This window comes from Aspergillus piperis (genome assembly GCF_003184755.1).
Source record: "Aspergillus piperis CBS 112811 unplaced genomic scaffold BO85scaffold_4, whole genome shotgun sequence".
Taxonomy (NCBI): Eukaryota; Fungi; Ascomycota; class Eurotiomycetes; order Eurotiales; family Aspergillaceae; genus Aspergillus; species Aspergillus piperis.
In genome coordinates this window covers 903,704-923,280 of record NW_020291594.1, presented here as the reverse complement: position 1 = coordinate 923,280, position 19,577 = coordinate 903,704, and the positions used below count along the sequence as shown (strand labels likewise).

At 52.5% G+C, this 19,577-nt stretch overlaps 7 protein-coding genes across 7 annotated transcripts; 5 read left to right on the top strand and 2 right to left on the bottom strand.

The window, feature by feature from the left end:
• Positions 1-420: 420 nt before the first annotated feature.
• BO85DRAFT_415657 (dihydrodipicolinate synthase family protein) lies at positions 421-1,610 on the bottom strand. Its single transcript, XM_025657703.1, has 2 exons — positions 1,533-1,610; positions 421-1,479 (listed from the first exon to the last, which is right to left on the bottom strand). Exon 2 carries the CDS (start codon positions 1,476-1,478, stop codon positions 471-473), a length of 1,008 nt encoding a protein of 335 aa, XP_025518294.1. The 5' UTR covers position 1,479; positions 1,533-1,610; the 3' UTR covers positions 421-470.
• Positions 1,611-1,914: 304 nt separating this feature from the next.
• BO85DRAFT_392001 (Gfo/Idh/MocA family protein) lies at positions 1,915-3,677 on the top strand. The gene is made up of 5 exons (XM_025656830.1): positions 1,915-2,160; positions 2,211-2,373; positions 2,438-3,133; positions 3,195-3,285; positions 3,342-3,677. Exons 1-5 carry the CDS (start codon positions 2,137-2,139, stop codon positions 3,604-3,606), a joined length of 1,239 nt encoding a protein of 412 aa, XP_025518293.1. The 5' UTR covers positions 1,915-2,136; the 3' UTR covers positions 3,607-3,677.
• Positions 3,678-5,222: 1,545 nt separating this feature from the next.
• Positions 5,223-7,256, top strand: BO85DRAFT_366305 (F-box/WD repeat-containing protein; the record flags this gene model as incomplete). Its single annotated transcript, XM_025655776.1, has 2 exons — positions 5,223-6,226; positions 6,284-7,256. The coding sequence occupies 2 exons, from the start codon at positions 5,223-5,225 to the stop codon at positions 7,254-7,256; spliced, it is 1,977 nt and encodes a 658-aa protein (XP_025518292.1).
• Positions 7,257-7,622: 366 nt separating this feature from the next.
• Positions 7,623-9,316, top strand: eb1 (microtubule-binding protein BIM1). Its single transcript, XM_025657702.1, has 6 exons — positions 7,623-7,792; positions 7,869-7,940; positions 8,055-8,089; positions 8,164-8,241; positions 8,306-8,790; positions 8,876-9,316. The coding sequence occupies exons 1-6, from the start codon at positions 7,779-7,781 to the stop codon at positions 8,930-8,932; spliced, it is 741 nt and encodes a 246-aa protein (XP_025518291.1). The 5' UTR covers positions 7,623-7,778; the 3' UTR covers positions 8,933-9,316.
• A 3,817-nt stretch (positions 9,317-13,133) lies between these two features.
• On the top strand, positions 13,134-15,630 carry BO85DRAFT_225784 (uncharacterized protein). The gene has a single exon (XM_025654741.1). The coding sequence runs from the start codon at positions 13,512-13,514 to the stop codon at positions 15,201-15,203; it is 1,692 nt and encodes a 563-aa protein (XP_025518290.1). The 5' UTR covers positions 13,134-13,511; the 3' UTR covers positions 15,204-15,630.
• A 7-nt stretch (positions 15,631-15,637) lies between these two features.
• BO85DRAFT_415642 (Gfo/Idh/MocA family protein) lies at positions 15,638-17,297 on the top strand (the record flags this gene model as incomplete). The annotated part of the gene is made up of 1 exon (XM_025657701.1): positions 15,638-17,297. The coding sequence occupies exon 1, from the start codon at positions 15,669-15,671 to the stop codon at positions 17,295-17,297; it is 1,629 nt and encodes a 542-aa protein (XP_025518289.1). The 5' UTR covers positions 15,638-15,668.
• Positions 17,298-17,443: 146 nt separating this feature from the next.
• Positions 17,444-19,477, bottom strand: pgmA (phosphoglucomutase PGM2). The gene is made up of 3 exons (XM_025657700.1): positions 19,277-19,477; positions 18,890-19,191; positions 17,444-18,828 (listed from the first exon to the last, which is right to left on the bottom strand). Exons 1-3 carry the CDS (start codon positions 19,327-19,329, stop codon positions 17,516-17,518), a joined length of 1,668 nt encoding a protein of 555 aa, XP_025518288.1. The 5' UTR covers positions 19,330-19,477; the 3' UTR covers positions 17,444-17,515.
• Between the last annotated feature and the right edge of the window lie 100 nt (positions 19,478-19,577).

The window sequence follows — 19,577 nt, the reverse complement described above, 5'->3', positions numbered from 1 at the left end:
CAGTAAATGAGAATACTCTACGAAGCCAGACCTTACAAGCCAATCCTCCACCTTATACTTATCTCCCCTCCCCCACCCTACTTATTACGGGTTTCTCTTTGGATTGTGTGGGTGCGATTTCTAATGTGGCTGTTTAAATCTGATTATGTCTTCAGATGATGATCGGCTGCTGCGTCATGCTTGGAGCGAGTTCTTGGTAGCAAAAGTATGGGTTAATCCACGCCGATGTGCTCCGAGCTCTCAAAGACAATATCCGTCCTCGAATCGGTGCTGTTTGTCCACCAACCAGCATGTCTTCATCCAGAATGTAGCGTGGGGGTTCCATACTTCGGTCTATCAATAACCCACCCAGGTCGGACTTCGCTCCGAACGCCGACACCCCACTGGTTTCAATTTTACTGCACATATACACACACGTTTCTGAAAACCTTCTATTCACAAGTCATAGTTAATCTATATGATACAATGGACTAAGCAATATCCGGCAGCGACTTCTCAACCTCCATGGCATCCTTGATCTTCTCTGCCACTGCCTCCGCCTGCTCGGCACTCAAGCGAGCCAACGGCCGACGTGGGAATCCACCATATCCGTAGTAGCTCTGAATGGCACTCTTCGTACCGGGGATAGCCGCCTTAGTGAGAACCCAGTCGGCCTTACTCAACAGCTCCTGGGCCTCCATGGCCTCTGTGAAGCGACCCGCGCTCCAGAGGTTGAAGATCTGCACACACAGCTTGGGGATGACGTTCGCACCACCCGCCAGGATCGCGGAACCTCCGGACGCCAGCGTCTGCAGGGAGAAATCCGCAATACCTCCGAATGCAACGTACGGGTGGACCGCCTCTGTCTTGGTGCTGGGGAACTTGCGCTGGGCCGGAGCCAAAGGCGAAGAGGGAGTAATGGCGTGCAGAGCGGAAGCAACACGGGTCAACTTGCCCGTGTTGGCGCAGGTGAACTTTGTGCCTACGATGTTGGGGTGCTGAGAGATGCGGATGATGAGGTCGGAGTCCATGTCAATTCCTGCCACGGCACCAGGATAGTTGTAGAGGATGAGAGGGATGGGGGAGCCGTCGGCGACGCTGGTGAAGAATTCGTAGAGGGTTTGGTCGTTGCCGGTGGCGTAGCGGTAGTAGCTGGGGGGAACGATCAGGGCGTACTCGGCTCCGGCCTCGTAGGATTCCTTGCAGAGCTCGATGGTACCGCGGATGGATTGTTCGCTGGCACCTGCGATGACGGGAACATTGGAGAAGCCGGCTTCAACGAGTGCGGACCGGGTCTCGTTGATCACGGTCTTGCGCTCGGCCCGGGTGAGGTGTACGGCTTCACCGTTCGAGCCCATGCAGACGAGACCAACGAGACCGGCTTTCGCGAGGCGAACGGCATGCTTGCGGATGGTAGGGACGTCGAGCTCTTCGGTTGAGGGGTCGAAGAAGGTCATGGTTGGAGCGTAGACTCCGGGGCGGAGCGGGGTAAAAGACATCCTGTAGGTCGCTGTTAGTTGTGGTCTTGGGTTCAGAGGGAGTGGCCGATGTACTTGACTTGTCTGTAAGGTATATGTGATTAAGGACTTTTCAATCTATGGGATATGTGTGTTGCGAAGCTGTAGTTGGCGTTGCGCATCATTTAATGGACTTATATAGTAGACCACCCCTCATGTTTACCCCGCGTGCCCTGCCGTACCGTTTCGGTATCATCCCACGTCTCCACCGTTTCGGACAAATTTATCCACCAATAAGCATGAGCCGGTAGTAAACTTGCCTCTTTGGTCCGTATCAAACGCCGACAGCAGCTGTCATACAGTGAGAAAAGTACCAGCAAAGCTGCATGAGTACTAAGTGAAGAGGGGTTTTTGAGCGGGCAGTATAGTAGCATCAATTGAGAGCAACTCGTAAGGTACTGTTAGACACAAGAGACATCAGATTGACTGTATCATGTCCTGTATATCTTCCACCATTGATGCAATTCCATACCACTTATAGCTCAACCAGCCATCGGTTAATGACCCCGCAAAACCCGGTCCAGCAGGATCTCTTATATGACCGCCAACCCACTGAGCGACAAAATTATTTCCTCTTTTCTTGTCATATTCTTTCCCTAAAATTTCTTATCTTTAGACAATTCACACCACAGCAATCACAATGGCTCCCCCAGCTGTGTTGATGGTAAGTTATCCCTCCCATTTCACGCGTATCCCCACTAACCAACAACACAGGTAGGAACAGGCGAGTACACGACCGGCTACGTCGGCGGTACAGCCTCGACCTCCGACAAGAAAGTGGGTGTCGTGGGCTTGACGCTCTTCGACTTGCGTCGTCGCGGCAAAGTCGGCGATTTGAGCATGGTGGGTGTATCTGGATCCAAATTCCCCGGAATCCGTGAGTCTCACCTTTGTTCCCTTTCGTACTCCGCAATTCGCCAAACTGACTGAGAAAAACCCAGGCGCACACTTGCAGAAGAATATCTCCGAAGTCTACAACGGCCTTGATGTCTCTTTCACCTCCTTCCCCGCCGACAACACCTCCGACCCAGAAGCCTACAAAGCCGCCATTGACGCCCTCCCCGCCGGCTCTGCAATCACCATTTTCACTCCCGACCCCACCCATTATCCCATCGCTTTGTACGCCATTCAGCGCAAGATCCACGTTCTCATCACCAAGCCTGCGACCAAGCTCCTCTCCGACCACCTCGACCTGCTCGCTGAGTCTCGCAAGCACAATGTAGTTGTGTACATTGAGCACCACAAGCGCTTCGACCCGGCCTACAGTGACGCTCGTGCTAAGGCTGCCAAGCTCGGCGACTTCAACTACTTTTACAGCTACATGAGTCAGCCCAAGAGCCAGCTGGAGACGTTCAAGGCTTGGGCTGGCAAGGACTCGGATATCTCTTATTATTTGAACAGCCACCACGTGGACGTTAATGAGAGCATGGTGCCGGACTATGTCCCCGTGAAGGTAACGGCTAGTGCGGCTACAGGAACTGCTGTCGAACTGGGTTGTGCCCATGAGACGGAGGACACGATTACTCTGCTTGTGGAATGGAAGAAGAAGGATGGGTCACGAATGGCTACGGGTGTTTACACATCTAGTTGGACCGCGCCACAGAGGGCCGGTGTACACTCTAACCAATACTTCCATTGTAAGTCGCTCCGTGGGGTTGGTGTATAGCCTTGGAGAATGGGCGGTGCTAACAAGTGCAGATATGGGATCGAAGGGCGAAATTCGTGTTAATCAGGCTAAGCGTGGCTATGATGTTGCCGAGGATGAGGCTGGATTGTCTTGGATTAACCCGTAAGTTTCTACATTTGGCGTTAACTGGCTTGTTGTGCTGACTGACAGTTGCGCAGGTTCTATATGAAGTACGCACCCGACGAGGAGGGTAACTTCGGTGGTCAGACTGGCTACGGATACATCAGTTTCGAGAAGTTCATTGATGCCGTCACAGCTGTTAATGAGGGACGGTTGACGCTTGATCAGCTGGATGCCAGGCCGATCCCGACTTTGAAGAACACGATTGCCACAACGGCAATCCTGCATGCAGGACGCATTTCCTTGGATGAGAAGCGGTCGGTGGAGATCGTGACTGAGGATGGAAAGTGGGAGCTGAAGTAGATACCTTTAGAGACACTTGTATGTAATTACTTTGTTATGTATGGCTGTATGAACGTTTATGATTCTGGTCCATCTGTTGCGGTGAACATGCAGGTTTGCGACAACTGTTCCTCGGAAGCTTATTGCGGCAACTATGCTAACCCCTTGGCCTTGAGGCTTGAGAAAGGGGCTTTGAACATTTCGGATAGCCCGGTTTGAAGGGGATCATTATCCCCCGTTACAGGATTCTCTCTTTGTTCAGGCGGCAGCGATTGAGGCTGTGACCCGGAAAGTCGCTCAGACTTACGCTACGACTAAGCACTAATTCAGTGAGTACATCATTGACACAAATCCCAATCACAAGCAGAGCATTCGAATCTCCAATGTGTCTATTTAGCAACTGCCGATCACACGAGGCATAATTGCATTGTGATTGACAACAAATTCCTGCCTGGCCAACTGGCACTGACAAAGTGGGCCAGACCGTGAAGGATTGGCAACCCCACGGGGGCGGGAAGAAGATGGAGATGAGATGGAGTCGATCCCTAAGTCGGAACAACAAGACAAAGGGGTTCGTCTCGACTCTCGGCATGCACAGACGAAAAATGGGTACGCATAGAATTAGACCTCAAACATCTCCTACAGGAATTGATACCTTGATGCAGGAGTGACTCCTCCCCACCCACTACAGATCAGATACATGTTAATGCCTGAACAAGATTTCTTCGCTGAGACGTGCATGGTATGTAGGACACCAAACATCTCTTCATCAGGCATCCACCTAAATGCCAGACCACTGGGATCAAATCCAATCCCATTCTGCCATCCGAGCCATGCGAGCCTTACGGATGCCCTAATTGACAGGGGCGAACAATGGCCATCACAAAGGAAAGATATCCGCGGCACACATCTTTTCATGGTTTAAAACTTAGCAGAAATTGTAGCCCGCCACCAGTCAGCCTGGGAGAGCCAATCAAGGGCCTGGACCGGGTCGGGGCTGATCGGGCTGGGGGGCAAAAGAGGCTCACCGCCCGGGCGGCGGGCCTCCCTTTTCTCTGGCCCGATCCCCATGCTCCAGCTTTTTATTAGATTTGTTGGCAGTAGTGTTGTTTTTTTTTTCTTTTTCATGCAATCGCTAGGTCTTGGGGTTTAATTCTTTTGGGTTGTTTCTTCTACACACGATTCTCTGAGGACTTTCTTTCCTTCCCTCCCTTCTCTCTCTTCATCTTTCGCGCCCATCCCTCTCTCGCACCCCCTCTTGCACTCTTTTGTTTTTGGTTATTTACTATCGATTTACCTATCAGACTCACCCGGGCGGTTGGTGTTCGTTATCAGGAGTTCTTGTTGATCACATCGGTCTTTTACTTGGTCACTCGGGCTGCTACTCTGTCGATTTCTCCCCTTACCTACGCCATTCAGCCTCTCGATACCGCCCTATATCCCCTATTGACGCATCACATATCTCTTCCTTGACCGGCAGCGTTACCCTTGCGTCTGACCCCTGAGGGTGTCTCAGTCGCGCAAAGGGAATTTACACGATTCCTATACTATAACAATCTACCGAGAACGCTTCGTTTTGAGTGTCCCCCGCGTGGCTGTCCTTAATTGAGACTGTCACTGTGACATCGATCGTCGTCATGGCTCCACGAGATTCCAGCACTATTACCTCCCGTCGACGCCCCTCTTTCTCCCTCCGCACTCGGCCCCGGACTGCTACAACTTCGACTGCTCATACAACCGGATTGGAACATGATGTGTGGCATGGGCTGTCTGTGGTGGATTCAGGAGATGATGACGACGGCCAGGTCTTGGAAGATATGAACCATTTCCCAGAGCCTGTTCCCAGGCGCCGTGAAGCCAAGAGCTTCTCCAGCTTACGCCATCCCGTGGACGGTCTGCGAGCTCTGGGCCGTCGCCTCTCAGTGACGCTCCGCAACAAGTCGTCCAGGCATTCCGTTCATCCTCAACCAGAAGCCATGAGAAACTCCTGGTGCAATGAAATCAGCATTAATCGTCGACCTTCACTTGAGAGTATCTCCGCGCTACATGGCTTCTACGCCCATGCTGGCGCCCCTGTTCCGGGAAATGGCCTGGAGCCACCCGTTTTCTCGAACGATATTTATGCGGGAGCGGCTGCTCGCGCTGCAGCTGCAGCTCAGAATGAGCTGGCAAGAGCCCTGCGGGACAGTATCAAGCTCTCGGATGCTAAGTTGACCCAAGATTCGGAAAGTGGCATTGGCATCGATCTCCGCGATCGCTCGGAGCTATCTGACCCAGCTCTGGCCATAGTACGGATTGATCCTGTCAGCTGCCTTCCTCCTGAGGTTATGTCACAGGTGTTCTCCTACCTTGATCCCGAGTCCCTCATGCAGTCTGAACTAGTTTCACGTGCTTGGAGTGAGCAGGCATCCTCCCAGCACATCTGGCGGCACGTGTTTCGTCATACCTACGGACAACACCCTAGTGGGCTTCCTTTCAAGAAGAGACAGTCTGCTGGTTTGGGCAAGGCTCATCCTAAGCAGGATTGGAAGCGGATGTTCCTGGTTCGCCGTGCTCTGGAACATAGGTGGAAAGAAGGGAAGGCTGCTGCTATCTACCTTCACGGCCACAAGGACAGTGTCTACTGTGCGCAGTTTGATGAGTGAGTTGTTTCCATAGTTAAGATTCGCATTCAAGCTTTATTCTAATAATGTCCCAGGGACAAAATCATTACGGGTTCTCGCGATCGGACCATCCGAGTTTGGGACGCTCATTACCCTTGGCCATGCCGGAAGATCATTGGCCCTCCTCCGGGCGATGTCTCTGGTATTGGTCCGGTCAATAACCCGGCGCAGCAATCAGCTGGAAAGCCGCCCTTCTTGACCATTTGCCCTCCGCCGACGCGCTCTGCGGGCATCATGGCTCCTATTGAGCACAGCGCGGACTATCACAGTGCTTCCATCCTCTGTCTCCAGTTCGATGAAGAGATCATGGTCACCGGTTCGTCTGACTTTACCTGCATCGTGTGGGACATCAAGAACGACTACAAGCCGATTCGTCGCCTAGTGGGCCACCAGGCAGGAGTGCTGGATGTCTGCTTTGATGACCGGTACATTGTGTCCTGCTCCAAAGACACTACCATTTGTGTGTGGGATCGGCACACAGGGGCCTTGGTGAAGAAACTCCTTGGCCACCGAGGACCAGTGAATGCTGTTCAGCTGCGCGGAGATCTGGTCGTTTCTGCAAGCGGAGACGGCGTCGCCAAGCTCTGGAACATCACTTCTGGTCTTTGTGTCAAGGAATTCCCCAGCAAGGACCGTGGACTGGCGTGTGTTGAGTTCAGTGATGATGCTCGAACCATTCTCACTGGTGGCAACGACCAAGTGATCTATCAATTTGACGCCAATACCGGCGAAATGGTCAAAGAGCTCAAGGGCCACGCAGGCTTGGTTCGCTCCTTGCACCTGGACAGCATGAATCAACGAATCGTCAGTGGTAGCTACGACATGAGTGTCAAAGTATTTGATGCTCAAAGTGGCGAGCTTTCCATTGACCTTCCGGGCTGGACAACGAGCTGGATGCTCAGCGTCAAGTCCGACTATCGGCGCATTGTGGCCACCAGCCAAGACTCTCGCGCTGTCATAATGGATTTTGGATATGGACTAGATGGCATAGACCTACTGAAAGAGTAATAAATCTGGCTAGACATTTGCTTTTCGCTTATTTGCTGGGGAAAAGTTTAGGCTTTGGAGTTTTTGGGATATGCGGGTTTTCTTCTTGGTCTTATTAGCAGGGACATACATTGGCTAGCGATAGATGCTTACATTTTTGCTCAAATTATTAATTCATTTGCTTGGAAACAGAATCTACTTCAATTAGGCTGCTTTTGCCTGTAAGAACTTCGACTTCCGTCTGGTGCAATTCTAGCCTGAGGTATCCGTAGATTGGGGAGGCTAGGTACCGTTGTGGATTTTCCAAAAGCGGCTTAGCGTGTGCAGTCCCGTGGGTTTTGTCGACAGCAACAAAACATCCCCATCTGCTCAACTTGGCCTTTGTTTTTCTTCGAAATTAACAAGACAGATCCAGCGCTACAGGGTGTTTCTCTTTGTTACTAATTCTTATCTCAACTCCTCTCCGATATTTGCAACCCCCTGCCAAACCCTGCATTCCTTCTAGCCCGGCATTCAGCCTTCTCCTACACTACTTACCCCACTATGTCGGAATCCAGGTTCGTCGGGCATCTGCCTCTGTTCAGAACGGCTCGTTGGTCCTGTGCACCCAAGGCTAACAATCCAGGATAACAGACAAGAGCTGTTGGCATGGATCAACAACCTGCTGCAGTTGAACATGACCAAGGTTGAGCAGTGCGGAACTGGGTAGGAACCTCCCTGACAGACGTGGAAAGTCGGCTGCAGCAGACGCCTCAGCAGCGCTTTCAACAAACAATTAGATATGTCTCAGGCCCATAGGCTGACAGAATGATTGTACAGTGCCGCTCTGTGCCAGATCTTCGATTCGATATTTAGTGAGTTGGCGTGACGAGCCCACCCCTTTTTTTCCACCCCCGCCTGGATATGTGGCTTACTAGTTGCCTTTTAGTGGATGTCCCCATGTCTCGCGTCAAGTTCAACGTCAACACCGAATACGCCTACCTTCAGAACTTCAAGGTTCTTCAGAGTACGCCTCTTCCGAACGAATTGTGGTTTGGGAACGCTGTTTCCGTTAACACAGGCCTGTTTAGACGTCTTTGCCAAACACCAGGTCGACAAGCCGATTCCCGTCGAATCTCTCACGAAATGCCGTATGCAGGACAACCTTGAGTTCCTCCAGTGGACGAAGAAGTACTGGGACCAACACTACCCGGGTGGTGACTACGATGCCGCCGCTCGTCGCAAGGCCTCCGGTGGTCCCCCCGCCACTGCGGGTGGCTCTCGCGCAGGTGCAAGCTCCGCCGGAGCGGCACGCCGTGGTACTACGCCTACCATTGGCGCCGCCCGCCCCCGTGTCGCTGGTGCCGCAAGCGCTGCCAACGTGTCTGCGCTGCAGCAGGAGATTGCTACGCAAAAGGAGGCCATCGCCGGCTTGGAGAAGGAGAGGGATTTCTACTTTGCCAAGCTGCGTGACATCGAATTGCTTCTTCAGAGCGCCATCGAGGCCGATCCGGAGCTCGAAAAGGATGATGACTCCCTGGTGAAGCACATCCAGGGCATTCTGTACTCGACGGAGGTATGATCCCACACTAGCCGGACCTCTTTTGTTGCCTGTCAAGGAGGCTTCTGATTCCCGAATCCGAGGTTAACATGTGTTGCAGGAGGGATTTGAGATTCCCGAAGCGGAGGCTGGGGCGGATGAGCTTGAGACCTTCTAAGTTCATACCTAATAATGTTCGTCCCATTATTAATACCCCTTCATGTGTAGCACAAGCGTTCGTCAGTCGTCTTACGGCGTCTCTATGTCTTTAACTAGTTTTCCTTCTGTTTAGACCGTTGGTCAGACATGCGAGTAGGGTGAGGGGTTGAGGAGTGAAAAAGCAAGGAGAGTGGCTGGCGAGATGCAGACCCTTTGTATAGTTGTGACACAGTCTTTTTCTTTCTTCTCTGTCTCGACAGGTAGTTGGAAGCAGGTTCCATTCCCATGTTCTTTCTTCCTCTCTCTTCTCTAGCCTGCATTGATACTGATAGAAAGGTATTCCAATATGTGGAATGAATTAAGTGCGTCGACATACGCAATGCGCCGTTCCCATCGGCAGACTAATCCTGATGCAGTAAACTGTCGAACAGTGATCCCTTAGTCTTGAGCATACTACTCGATGAGCAACTCGTGTATGAGTTAAATCTGTGCATTATTGCTCTTCGTTGCTCCAATCCAAGACCAATCAATTCTACACTGGCCTCATCAACAAGCCACGACTAAGCTACCGGCAACAGCTTCCATCATACGATTCTGGCTACTACTAGTATCCAGTGTTCAATATTTTTACAAGAGTAAAGCAGATTCAATATCCAAAACTATCCCACACAACCATTCAGCCAGCCGTTCATTTACATCATCCAAGTCTGGTCTAATTGATTTTCATCACTTAATATATATGAGGGCCCGACGCGGCATGATAGTGAGACACGCCCACATTGTTTCAATATGATGTGGCATAATGTGCTACTTTTGAGAATATGAATCTGATCTTGGGATTTGTGTGTGTGGATTCAAGAGGGAGGAGCCTGAAGTTGGGGGCTGCGTGATACGCAATGCAGATTTATATTCTTCATAGTACCTAGTACCACTTTGTGTCATCTATACTATGTCAGGCGGTATTATGGGTGTGTTGGATGTTTCGAAATATTGCGGGGAGAGGAGAGATGCACACAGGGGGGTTGTAGATGAAAGGGATAGTAATAAGTGGTTGATTAGGTAACTCTGCTTGAATCATATGGTGGTTTGAGAGCTTAGTGAGGGACTCTTTTGCTAGTCATTCATTTCGAGAGCAATTTATTTCGTCTATTGTTTTAGCTACGACAAGGTAACGATGATGTCTGGTAGTCATGGGAGCAGCATACGAAGAGGTCTTGTGAATAGTTCTTAGGGGAGATGAATCTATGACCATCAGAGCTTTTAGCATGATGATTGTCGATAAGTCATTGAGGAATGCTAAATGTCTTTGCTTGACGTTCTTTTATGTAGATATATGCTAGGATCTTGCATGACGAGAATGTCGATCACTTAGGTACTGTGTCAGACTGATCATGATTTTTTGCATATAGTGAGAAATGCAAATCACGTCCTACATGTCACATGATTGATTCAGTTATAAGCATTTTACTCCCCGAGATCTTCCAGTAGCAATGATGAACATTCCTCGAAGCTTCCAAGATTGTTCTCGATGGCCGGACGGGAGATGAACATGACAGGAGCCGGCCGGGCTGCGATATAAATAGCGGGTTCTAAAGAGTGAGGTGGGGCTCTGAGACACGGAAAAGAGACATACGTACGTATACGTGTATCAAAACCGCAGCCAATTCTGTTTGTCTGCCTAGTCACCAATATTCTCCTTTTTTTTTTCTTTTTTCTTTTGCTTCTCTTTTTGTTTTGGGAAGATATTATAAGCTGACTCGGGTATCTACTGCTGGGATCTGATACTAGCTAACTGAGTTGAGCTTATGGAGTGCATCCTCTTGCATGACTCGACTAGTCCCTGTTCATCTCGATAGCGACGATCCATCGTCTGTTGTGGATGAGAGTGATTCAGATGGGGCGTACCTTGCAGAGTGAGTGGTGAGTGGTGACATCGCAGCGGCTAAAGCCTTAGAAAGTCGTTAGGGAGTGAGTCCCTTGCATCATTGCGTGGGACCTAGGAAGAACTTCGGGACGTTGTGGGTGTCTGTTTCTAGACTCTAGATGGACTTTTTTCTTGGTGATGTGGATTAGTGAATCGCGTTCTCGATTAGATGATGGATCCCGTGTGTGGGTGAGGGTGTGGATGTTGTCTTGTTGTTTTGGTGGCCTCATGGGGTCGAAATCCTGCCGTATCTACCTGCTTGCTGTGAGTTCTTGGGTTATGAATTGGTATTGGTGATGTCTTGTTTGCACCCTGCTAGCGCATGCAGCATCAGCAACGGACAGGATTGCTATGTGGACTAGTAACGAAAGATCTGGTTGTTGGCCCCCTGTCTGTCTGCGAGGTCGAACTTGTATGCAGGATTGCTCGGTGTGAAAACTAGACCACCACGGGATTAGGTCGTCTGTCTACCTGCTGTAGATAGTCCTGATTAGACGGCCTTTGACACGGGATAGAACCGTGAATGATGAGATATGATAGGCACTTGGATGATATTGCAGCCGGGTCTCTAATTAACAGGCGTGGTCTAGTTAGATTGTGTGTCCGGCGTAAACAAACATCTAATGAAACTTAGCGCCCGGCGTTTTATTAAACTCAGGCTTGGCTTCCCCCCTTTCGGACAGCGCCCCGGACCAATGACGAAGAGCAATCCATGTCTTTCCCCAAATTGGGTCGAGTCTATCGTACTGTATCTGCCGTACGAGAATTCGTGTGTATTGACGAATCCCCAAGCGAGCTGGTCTGCGCAAACCAGAGAAAAAGCAATTGTCCATCCACGGACTCCCAGACATATGTATATGTAGGTAGGGATGGATTATCACGTACCAGCGACAAGGATGAGCGCTGCGGCTGCTGCCCACTCTCTCCGGATGGGGTACATAGGAGCTGCAGCTCGGCAAGCAAATCATGACATTTTTACGGTCGGGTATAATTCCCGTTTTGCCGTCAGCAGAAGGAGTGATCTCACTATCGTTATAACTAATTTCTTCTCACTTACGTGATCCCCAATGGGGCGAGGGAAGGCAGAAAAGAAAAAATTTCCTGGCAAAAGAACACGCTCATTTGGGCATACTCGGCCGTATTGAAGTGGTACTAAGTCCATAACCGGGATGGGTCGGTAACCGCACCCACTGTGCCTTAGTGACGCTGCAGGTCTAAGACCAGACGGTTGTTATTCTTAGGCCTGGCCTGATCGATGCTCTCCCACGCGGGTCACTTACTACTAGTACTGACTGACGGACTGACGGACTGCCTAACGACTAACTAGTCTAGCTTGTCTCGACCCCGTCGCTCTTTCGCTCGCTTCCCTTCCCTTTCCATTCTGTCTTTCTCTTCCCTAGACTTTGCTGCTACTCTTTCCCCCCCTCCTCCTCCTCCTCTTCTCATCACCTTCGATCACCGTCTTCTTTACCCTAACCTCTTACCTTTTTCCCCTCTCACCCCCCTCCTCCCCTCTTTGCCTTCTTTACACCTTCTTTTTTCCCTTCTCCCCTTCTCGGTTCTTCCCTAGGTCTCCCCGGAGGTAGCAAGCAGGCAGCAGACGGGATCTCGTTGACGGGCAATCACTCGCCCACGCACTTGACTCATCTCAGCACCCGTCAACTTGTGAGCAGGCGGTAAATCCCGTTCGGTGTGAATTGATGCCGTAAAGGACCCAATCGAACCACGCCAAAGTTTCCTGGGTGAACCAAGAAGGTGAAGCAAGAGTGGTAGCAATCCCGAGGCCGGAACCTTGGTCTAGACGTGGATCCTCGTCCCGGTTGGAGGGTCAATTGTGGGAACGGCATACATATCCATCCAGTAATCACCACCTCGTACCTGACGGGCCCTGAGGGAAAGGGAAAGGGTGGTGATATTAATCTCTTCGACCGACGTGCACGTTTCACTCAGTACACTTGCTTGTGCGGCAATTATGGATTAGGACTCGAGGGGCGCTTGAGATATAACCACCTGCGAAGCTCGAAAACGGATAGTTCGGTTTAAAGAAAAGACAAAAAGGAAAATAGTCGCCGTGTTTTCTTTCTTTCCTGTCCTTTCGTTCTTGCAGGTATGTGATTCGACTTGCGATTGTATGGGTTGAATGCTGGGTGATAGGATGATGTTGCTCGATGCTGACGGGTTCCTTACCCTGGCGAATAGATCTCTGTTGATGCCTTTCGGTCATTTTTCTTTCTCTAATCATTCGATACTTGTCGGCTGTATATCCCAGCCGACGTCCGCTCATTGGTATTCGCTACGATTTCGAGTCTTCTAATAGACGTGGAAGCTCTCATCCGCTCAACTCTACCGCAGTCACTCTTTCGACAATTGATTTAGTATTATTCGCCTTTGCCGCCTTTCTTTTACCATCACTCAAAAGTCAACTATCGTCTCTTTCTATACGCTCCTTGTGTTCGACTTTACTACAGTCGCCTTCGATCGACTTAATCACCGCGCTCCTTTGCCGTCAGAATTCGTGTCGTGCAGGCAGACACTTCCCTTCACTTCACAGTCCTTCGCTTTCATTTCGAGATCACTTCCCTCACCATTCTTTCGATTTTGCGAAGCTGCGGTCAGCAGTCTCCGCACTTCAGCACATACACAGATATTTCGGCCAGACGTGGATGTTATCAGGATGGCCCATCATGGCACAGGACACGCTCGGTTCAACAGAGTGATGCGGAAGAAATATCAATTGGATTCTGCATACTTCAGCGAAACTGGGAAGGGTCCAGAAAACCCCGCGACGCCGACAATTATACCGCAACAGACGGTTGGAACTGGGATGGAGGGTGAGCTAACCCTGGACCTGGTGATGCAGGCACAGGATGTGCACGACAGTCAGGGATTGTCCCTCGAGAAGCGCCAGCAATCAGACACAGCCACGGGGGATCAGGCTACGGTGTCTGCGACTATCATCAACGTGGTCGACAGCAATTCGCAGGCTAGCACCGGCACTTCGGCAACTGCACCGACAACGATATCTGAAGAGTCGACTGTTCCCGTGATTTCAGGCTCGTCAACAGACACTGACTCATTGCTCCTGTCGCTTTCTGCCACCGTTTCGGTAGATCTATCCCTGACTGCTTCGCCTGCGTATTCTTCTCCGACCGCAGACACACCGGCAGTAACAAGTACACCTGAACCGTCCTCATCCGCCCCACCGTCGTCGGCGCCCGCCGCTTCGAAGACGTCTACTCCGCTATTCGGCTCTACTGCAACCGCTCTTCCTTCTTCTGCACACCCCCAGCCATCAAGCGCATTGTCTAGCTCCAGTCCAAGTAGCACACAAAACGCTAGCCAGGTTACTGGCTCAAGCTCTGCTTGGGTGTTCGGATCCGGTTCACAATCTACGACTTCCTACGTGACTCAGACGAACTCCGCCACGACATCTACCTTCTCATCGGATTCTACTTCCACCACTTCGCTTTACGGAGCTTGGGGTACGGCCTCGAATGGAGGGGGCGGAGGATCAGGGGCAACTGCCACCGGACAAGGTGTCTCGCCTTCATCCTCTTCGGGCAACTCCAGCTCCAGCTCGGGCTCGGGCTCGGGCTCGGGCTCCCTGAGCAGCCAAACTAAAGGCAAGATAGCCGGTGGTGTGGTTGGTGGCGTGGCTGCTGCTATGTTCGTGTTCGTAATTGTTGTCTGGCTGCTCCGCCGCCGCAAGAAGAACATCCTGCCCCCATCTGGGGACGCTCTCCCCGAGCCTGACACGACCGGGACAGCTGAAGGCTCTCTCCCGCGCTCGGCGGAGATGACATCGCGGCGGTCTAGCGACGACCCCTTGTTTACTGCGTCATACTTTGCGCCAGCTTTTATGAAGCGATGGCGCCAGTCGCACATGACGACGCGCACCGACAGTACACTAAGCTCTGAGCCTAGCGAGCGTGGGTTCCAAAAGATCTCCGGCCGTAAAATTCCTTCAGTGCTGCAGTCAGGAGGGGACGGCTACGGCGGTGGATATGAACCGGGATCCCCTACTGCGTCTGAGCCGAGCACGCTTTTTTCTCCAAGCTCACCAGTTCAGCCACGGTCACCGCCAACGCAACCGCCCGTGGCGACACCGTATGGCATGCCGTTGGATACCAGCTATACTCGAGAAGCGGCGGAGGTGGGAGGTGTTGTGGTGTTTCGACCATCGCCAGCCCGCACACCAGTTACCGGGTCCGCCAACGCCAGTCTGTCCAATGAGCCAACCGGGCCACGGGTCGTTTCGCAAGTCGGAGCGCTCTCCCCGACAATGCCCAAGCGGCCTGATGCGCTCGGACGAAGTCACCCGAGCTTCGATGGCAGTCGGGGCAGTCGGTTTACGGAGAGTATATAAGAGGTTCTCCGGGGGGATGAGGGTATATACTGGTGCTCTGTACATACGTGGAGGAGTTATACATAGGGTTCCCGGGTGGTGTTCCCGGACTGGCGATGGTCATCATGTCTGGATTCTGTACTACTTGCTAGCTTGTTTCTTATGGATACCCCAATTCATTTTCTTTGCATGTTCGTGCCATTTGTGAGGGTTCTGTGCTAATCTACTTATAATTTCAATGTGAATAATGTCTACTAGCCAAGTTTAGTTTGGTACTCTACCTTTCATTGCAACTGCGTCGTGATTCCTATATGTGAGGCCTGCTGTTATCAGCCGATGACATAAGATGCCACCAACCAACCAGCGACGCGGCTTTATCATCCGCACCCGGCGATCCCTTGCATTTGTATTTAGTCCAATACTATATCCCCTCATTCCCCCCTCATTGCCCCTCTCCTACTTCCATTTCCATTCCCCGAACTCATCATGAAAGAACCCGTCATTCCAACGACTTCTCTTCCTCCTTCCCCCTCCCCCCGTCCTCTCCGCTTCCTCATAATTGGCGCTGGATCTCGTGGCACCGCCTACGCCCGTGCTGTCACCACCGCTACTCAAGGCACCATCCACGCCGTCGCCGAACCACACCCCTTCAAGCGCCGACACCTCGGCCGCTCCTACATCTGGGGCGAACACGGCACTCCCCAAGACGGCCAGGAATTCCCCGACTGGCGCGCCTGGCTACAATGGGAGCAACAGCGCCGAGAAACCAATAATGACCCCCGGGTCGGTGTCGACGGGGTCTTCATCTGCACCCTTGACTCCACCCACGTCGAGATCCTCCACGCCATCGCCCCTCTCCAACTCCACATCCTCTGCGAGAAACCCCTCGCCCTATCTCTAGAAGACTGCCTATCCGTCTACCGCGCCCTCACCCCCAACCTCCACACCAACATCTTCTCCATCGGCCACGTCCTCCGCTACAGCCCCCACAACATCCTCCTCCGTAAACTCCTCCTTCTCGACCGCGTCATCGGCGACATCGTCTCCCTCGAGCACACCGAACCCGTCGGCTTCTGGCACTTCTCGCACAGCTATGTCCGCGGCAACTGGCGTCGAGAAACCCCCAACGGGGACGGCTCCCTACTAACCAAATCCTGCCATGACATCGACTTCATCATGTGGTTACTCTCCAGCCCTCCTCCCTCCTCAGACCCAACCTCGCAACAACAACAACAACAACCCATCCACCCCCGAACCATCATCTCCACCGGCTCCTTGACCCAGTTCCGCAAATCCCAAAAACCCCCCGCCGCAGGCACCGCAACAAACTGTCTCTCCTGCCCCGCAGAAAGAGACTGCATCTACAGCGCCGTCCGAATCTACAATGACATGCACGTCGCCAAAGGCGACATAGACTGGCCCGTAAACATCGTCTGCGAAGACATCGAAGATATCCTCCCCAAAGCAACAACCACCACCACCCCTAGAATCAACAAGTCTGACCCCATCCCCACCGAACACATCCCCCTCGCTCAATCCCACCTTCTCACCCGTCTCCGCGAAGACTACGACCAAACGTCCACCACCACGGACGCAAACGATTCCATCCACTCCCGCCCATGGTACGGCCGCTGCGTCTACGAATCCGACAATAACGTCTGCGACGACCAAACCGTAACGATAACCTTCTCGTCCGACCCACCCAAAACCGCCATGTTTCACATGATCGCCCCCACCGAAAAGCAATGCGAGCGACGCGGCCGGGTATACGGCACACTGGGCGAAATCACCTACGATAGCCGCACGATCACCATCTACTCGTTCCAGACGAGAGAGACTACGACGATTACGGTGCCGAAGAGGCCGGCGGAGGAGGAGAAGGCGCATGGCGGAGGGGACTATGGGCTGGCGAGGAGCTTTGTGGATGCTGTGGATGCGGTGGTTAATAAGGGGTGGGGGGTGGCGGAGGCACAGAGGAGGTTTGTTGGGTGTGATTTGGAGGAGGCGGTTAGGAGTCATGCGGTGGTGTTTGCGGCGGAGGAGGCCAGGAGGGAGGAGGTGGTGGTTAAGTGGGGGGAGTGGTGGGGAGGTAAGGTTAAGGGGGTGGGTTTGTAGTACTTTGTAATGATGGGTTGGTTACTGGTTATGATGTTATGAGAACATGATCTGTTTTATGATGCTATTGTGGTTTTGAGTTTATGGTCAGGGTACATATATATAATGGTTTATTGTCTAAGGATGGAGGAAAGCATAGGATATATGAAAGAGAAATATACTGATTATTCCTTATTAACTACTCAAAAAACGCTATGAACATCAATCATGCTCTTTGCTTATGTGCGGACATCAGGCTCCTCACGGCCAATGTACTCCTTGAACTTAAGCAGCTCCAGAGCCAGAGCCACGTTGTCCTTCAGGTACTCGTCCGTGGCGAGGCCGAGCTTGCTGGCGTCGCTCTCGTACTTCTCAATGTACAGACGGATCGTGGCGCCGCTGCTGCCAGTGCCAGACAGACGGACGACGATGCGGCTGCCATCGTCGAACTTGACGTACAGACCCTGGTTCTTGGTCACGCTGCCGTCCAGGTCGGTGTAGGCGAAGTTGCCGACGTCGACAACCTTGCGGCCGGACACGGTCGAGCCAACGAAGGTGTCCTTGTTGTCGACCTTCTCCGACAGGGTGGCGATCACCTTGTTGGCACCGTCGCTGTCGACGTTCTCGTAGTCGTACCGGGTGAAGAAGGTACGGCCGTAGGTCTGCCAGAACTCGTTCTGGATGGAAGCGATGCTGGGGGTCTCGCTGGGCTTCTGCTTGGCAACGCCAGCGATGACGTTCAGCCAGGCCACGATGGCCCACAGGCCGTCCTTCTCACGGATGTGGTTGCTGCCAGTTCCGAAACTCTCCTCACCACAGATGGAGATCTTCTGGTTGTCGAACAGGTTGCAGAAGAACTTCCAGCCCGTGGGCACCTCGTAGCTCTGCAGGCCCTGGGCCTTAGCCACGCGGTCGACGGCACCGGAGGTGGGCATGGAGCGCGCCAGGCCGTAGACACCCTGCTTCTGGAAGTAGGGGATGAGCTTGGCGTGGTGGGCAATGATGGCCAGACTGTCACCGGGGGAGACGAAGGTGTTGGCGCCGTAGATCATGTTACGGTCACCGTCACCATCACTAGCAGCACCGAAGTGGATGCCATTCTTGTCAACGCTCTCGACGAGCTCGTGGGCGTAGACCAGGTTGGGGTCGGGGTGGCCACCGCCGAAGTCGGGCTTGGGCTCGCAGTTCATGGTGCTGCTGGCGGGCAGACCCAGCTCGTTGACGAAGATGTCAACACCGTAGGGGCCAGTGACACCGTGCATGCCATCGAACAGCACCTTGAAGTCCTTGTGGGTCTCGAGGAAATCGCGGATGAGGTCGAAGTCGAAGATCTCCTTCATCATGGTGACGTAGTCGGTGGTGGAGTGGACAACCTCAACCTCGATGGGGCCGTAGGTCTTGGAGCCGATGGTGGTGGTGTCAACATCGGGGATGTCAATGTACTTGTAGGAGGTGAGGGACTTGGAGGTTTCGAAGATCTTGTTGGTGACGGATTCGGGGGCGGGAGCGCCATTGGCAAGGTTGTACTTGATACCGAAGTCGTTCTCAGGGCCTGAGTAGCAGCAGCATACTGTCAGTGTGGAGTCCATGTGCCTGATAGCTGAATTACGTACCACCAGGATTGTGACTGGCCGTCAGGAGGATACCACCGGTGGCCTTGCGCTTGCGGATGAGGTTGCTGGCAGCGGGGGTGGAGAGGATGCCATTCTGGCCGACCAGCAGCTTCTTGACACCATAAGCGGCACCGATTTTGGCAATCTTCTGGATGACCTCGGTGTTGTAGTAGCGGCCATCGCCACCGATGACGAGGAAAGCGCCCTCAGCACCCTCGGGGATAGAGAGGATGATGCTAGTGACGAAGGACTCGGAGTAGTTGGGCTGCTGGAAGACCTTGACCTTCTTACGAAGACCGGAGCTGGGTGTCGTGTCAGTTAAAAGGACGACTCATAACTTAAAAGCCAGAGGACATGGCAGCAAGGAAAGTCAATCAAGGTACTTACGTTCCCGGCTTCTGGTCGGTGAAGGGAGTGATGGAGACGGTTTGAACGGACATGGTGGGGAGGGGAGGGGGGGTATAGAGATGGTATGGATAGAAAGAGAGAAAGAGGGAGGGGAGGGGAAGCTGGAGGGGGTATGGACGGGAAGATATAGAAACGTCGGGAGGAGAAGCTCACCGACAATTGAAGCGAGAGAAACAGGGGGAGGAAAAGGAGCAGGGAGAAGGGAGGGGCAAAGAATGGAAGGGAAGCCGGCGAGACACGAGCGGGGAGGAAGTAAATATAGACTGGCAATTAGCTTCGA

Coding starts and splice junctions, on each gene's coding strand:
- BO85DRAFT_415657 (XM_025657703.1), bottom strand. CDS start 1,478: ATGTCTTTTACCCCGCTCCGCCCCGGAGTCTACGCTCCAACCATGACC.
- BO85DRAFT_392001 (XM_025656830.1), top strand. CDS start 2,137: ATGGCTCCCCCAGCTGTGTTGATG. Junction 2,161..2,210: donor CTCCCCCAGCTGTGTTGATG/GTAAGTTATCCC, acceptor CCAACAACACAG/GTAGGAACAGGCGAGTACAC. Junction 3,134..3,194: donor CTCTAACCAATACTTCCATT/GTAAGTCGCTCC, acceptor TAACAAGTGCAG/ATATGGGATCGAAGGGCGAA.
- eb1 (XM_025657702.1), top strand. Junction 7,941..8,054: donor GTTGAGCAGTGCGGAACTGG/GTAGGAACCTCC, acceptor ATGATTGTACAG/TGCCGCTCTGTGCCAGATCT. Junction 8,090..8,163: donor GATCTTCGATTCGATATTTA/GTGAGTTGGCGT, acceptor GTTGCCTTTTAG/TGGATGTCCCCATGTCTCGC.
- BO85DRAFT_225784 (XM_025654741.1), top strand. CDS start 13,512: ATGGCCCATCATGGCACAGGACACGCTCGGTTCAACAGAGTGATGCGG.
- pgmA (XM_025657700.1), bottom strand. CDS start 19,329: ATGTCCGTTCAAACCGTCTCCATCACTCCCTTCACCGACCAGAAGCCG. Junction 19,192..19,276: donor ACCGACCAGAAGCCGGGAAC/GTAAGTACCTTG, acceptor CACGACACCCAG/CTCCGGTCTTCGTAAGAAGG. Junction 18,829..18,889: donor GGCCAGTCACAATCCTGGTG/GTACGTAATTCA, acceptor GCTGCTACTCAG/GCCCTGAGAACGACTTCGGT.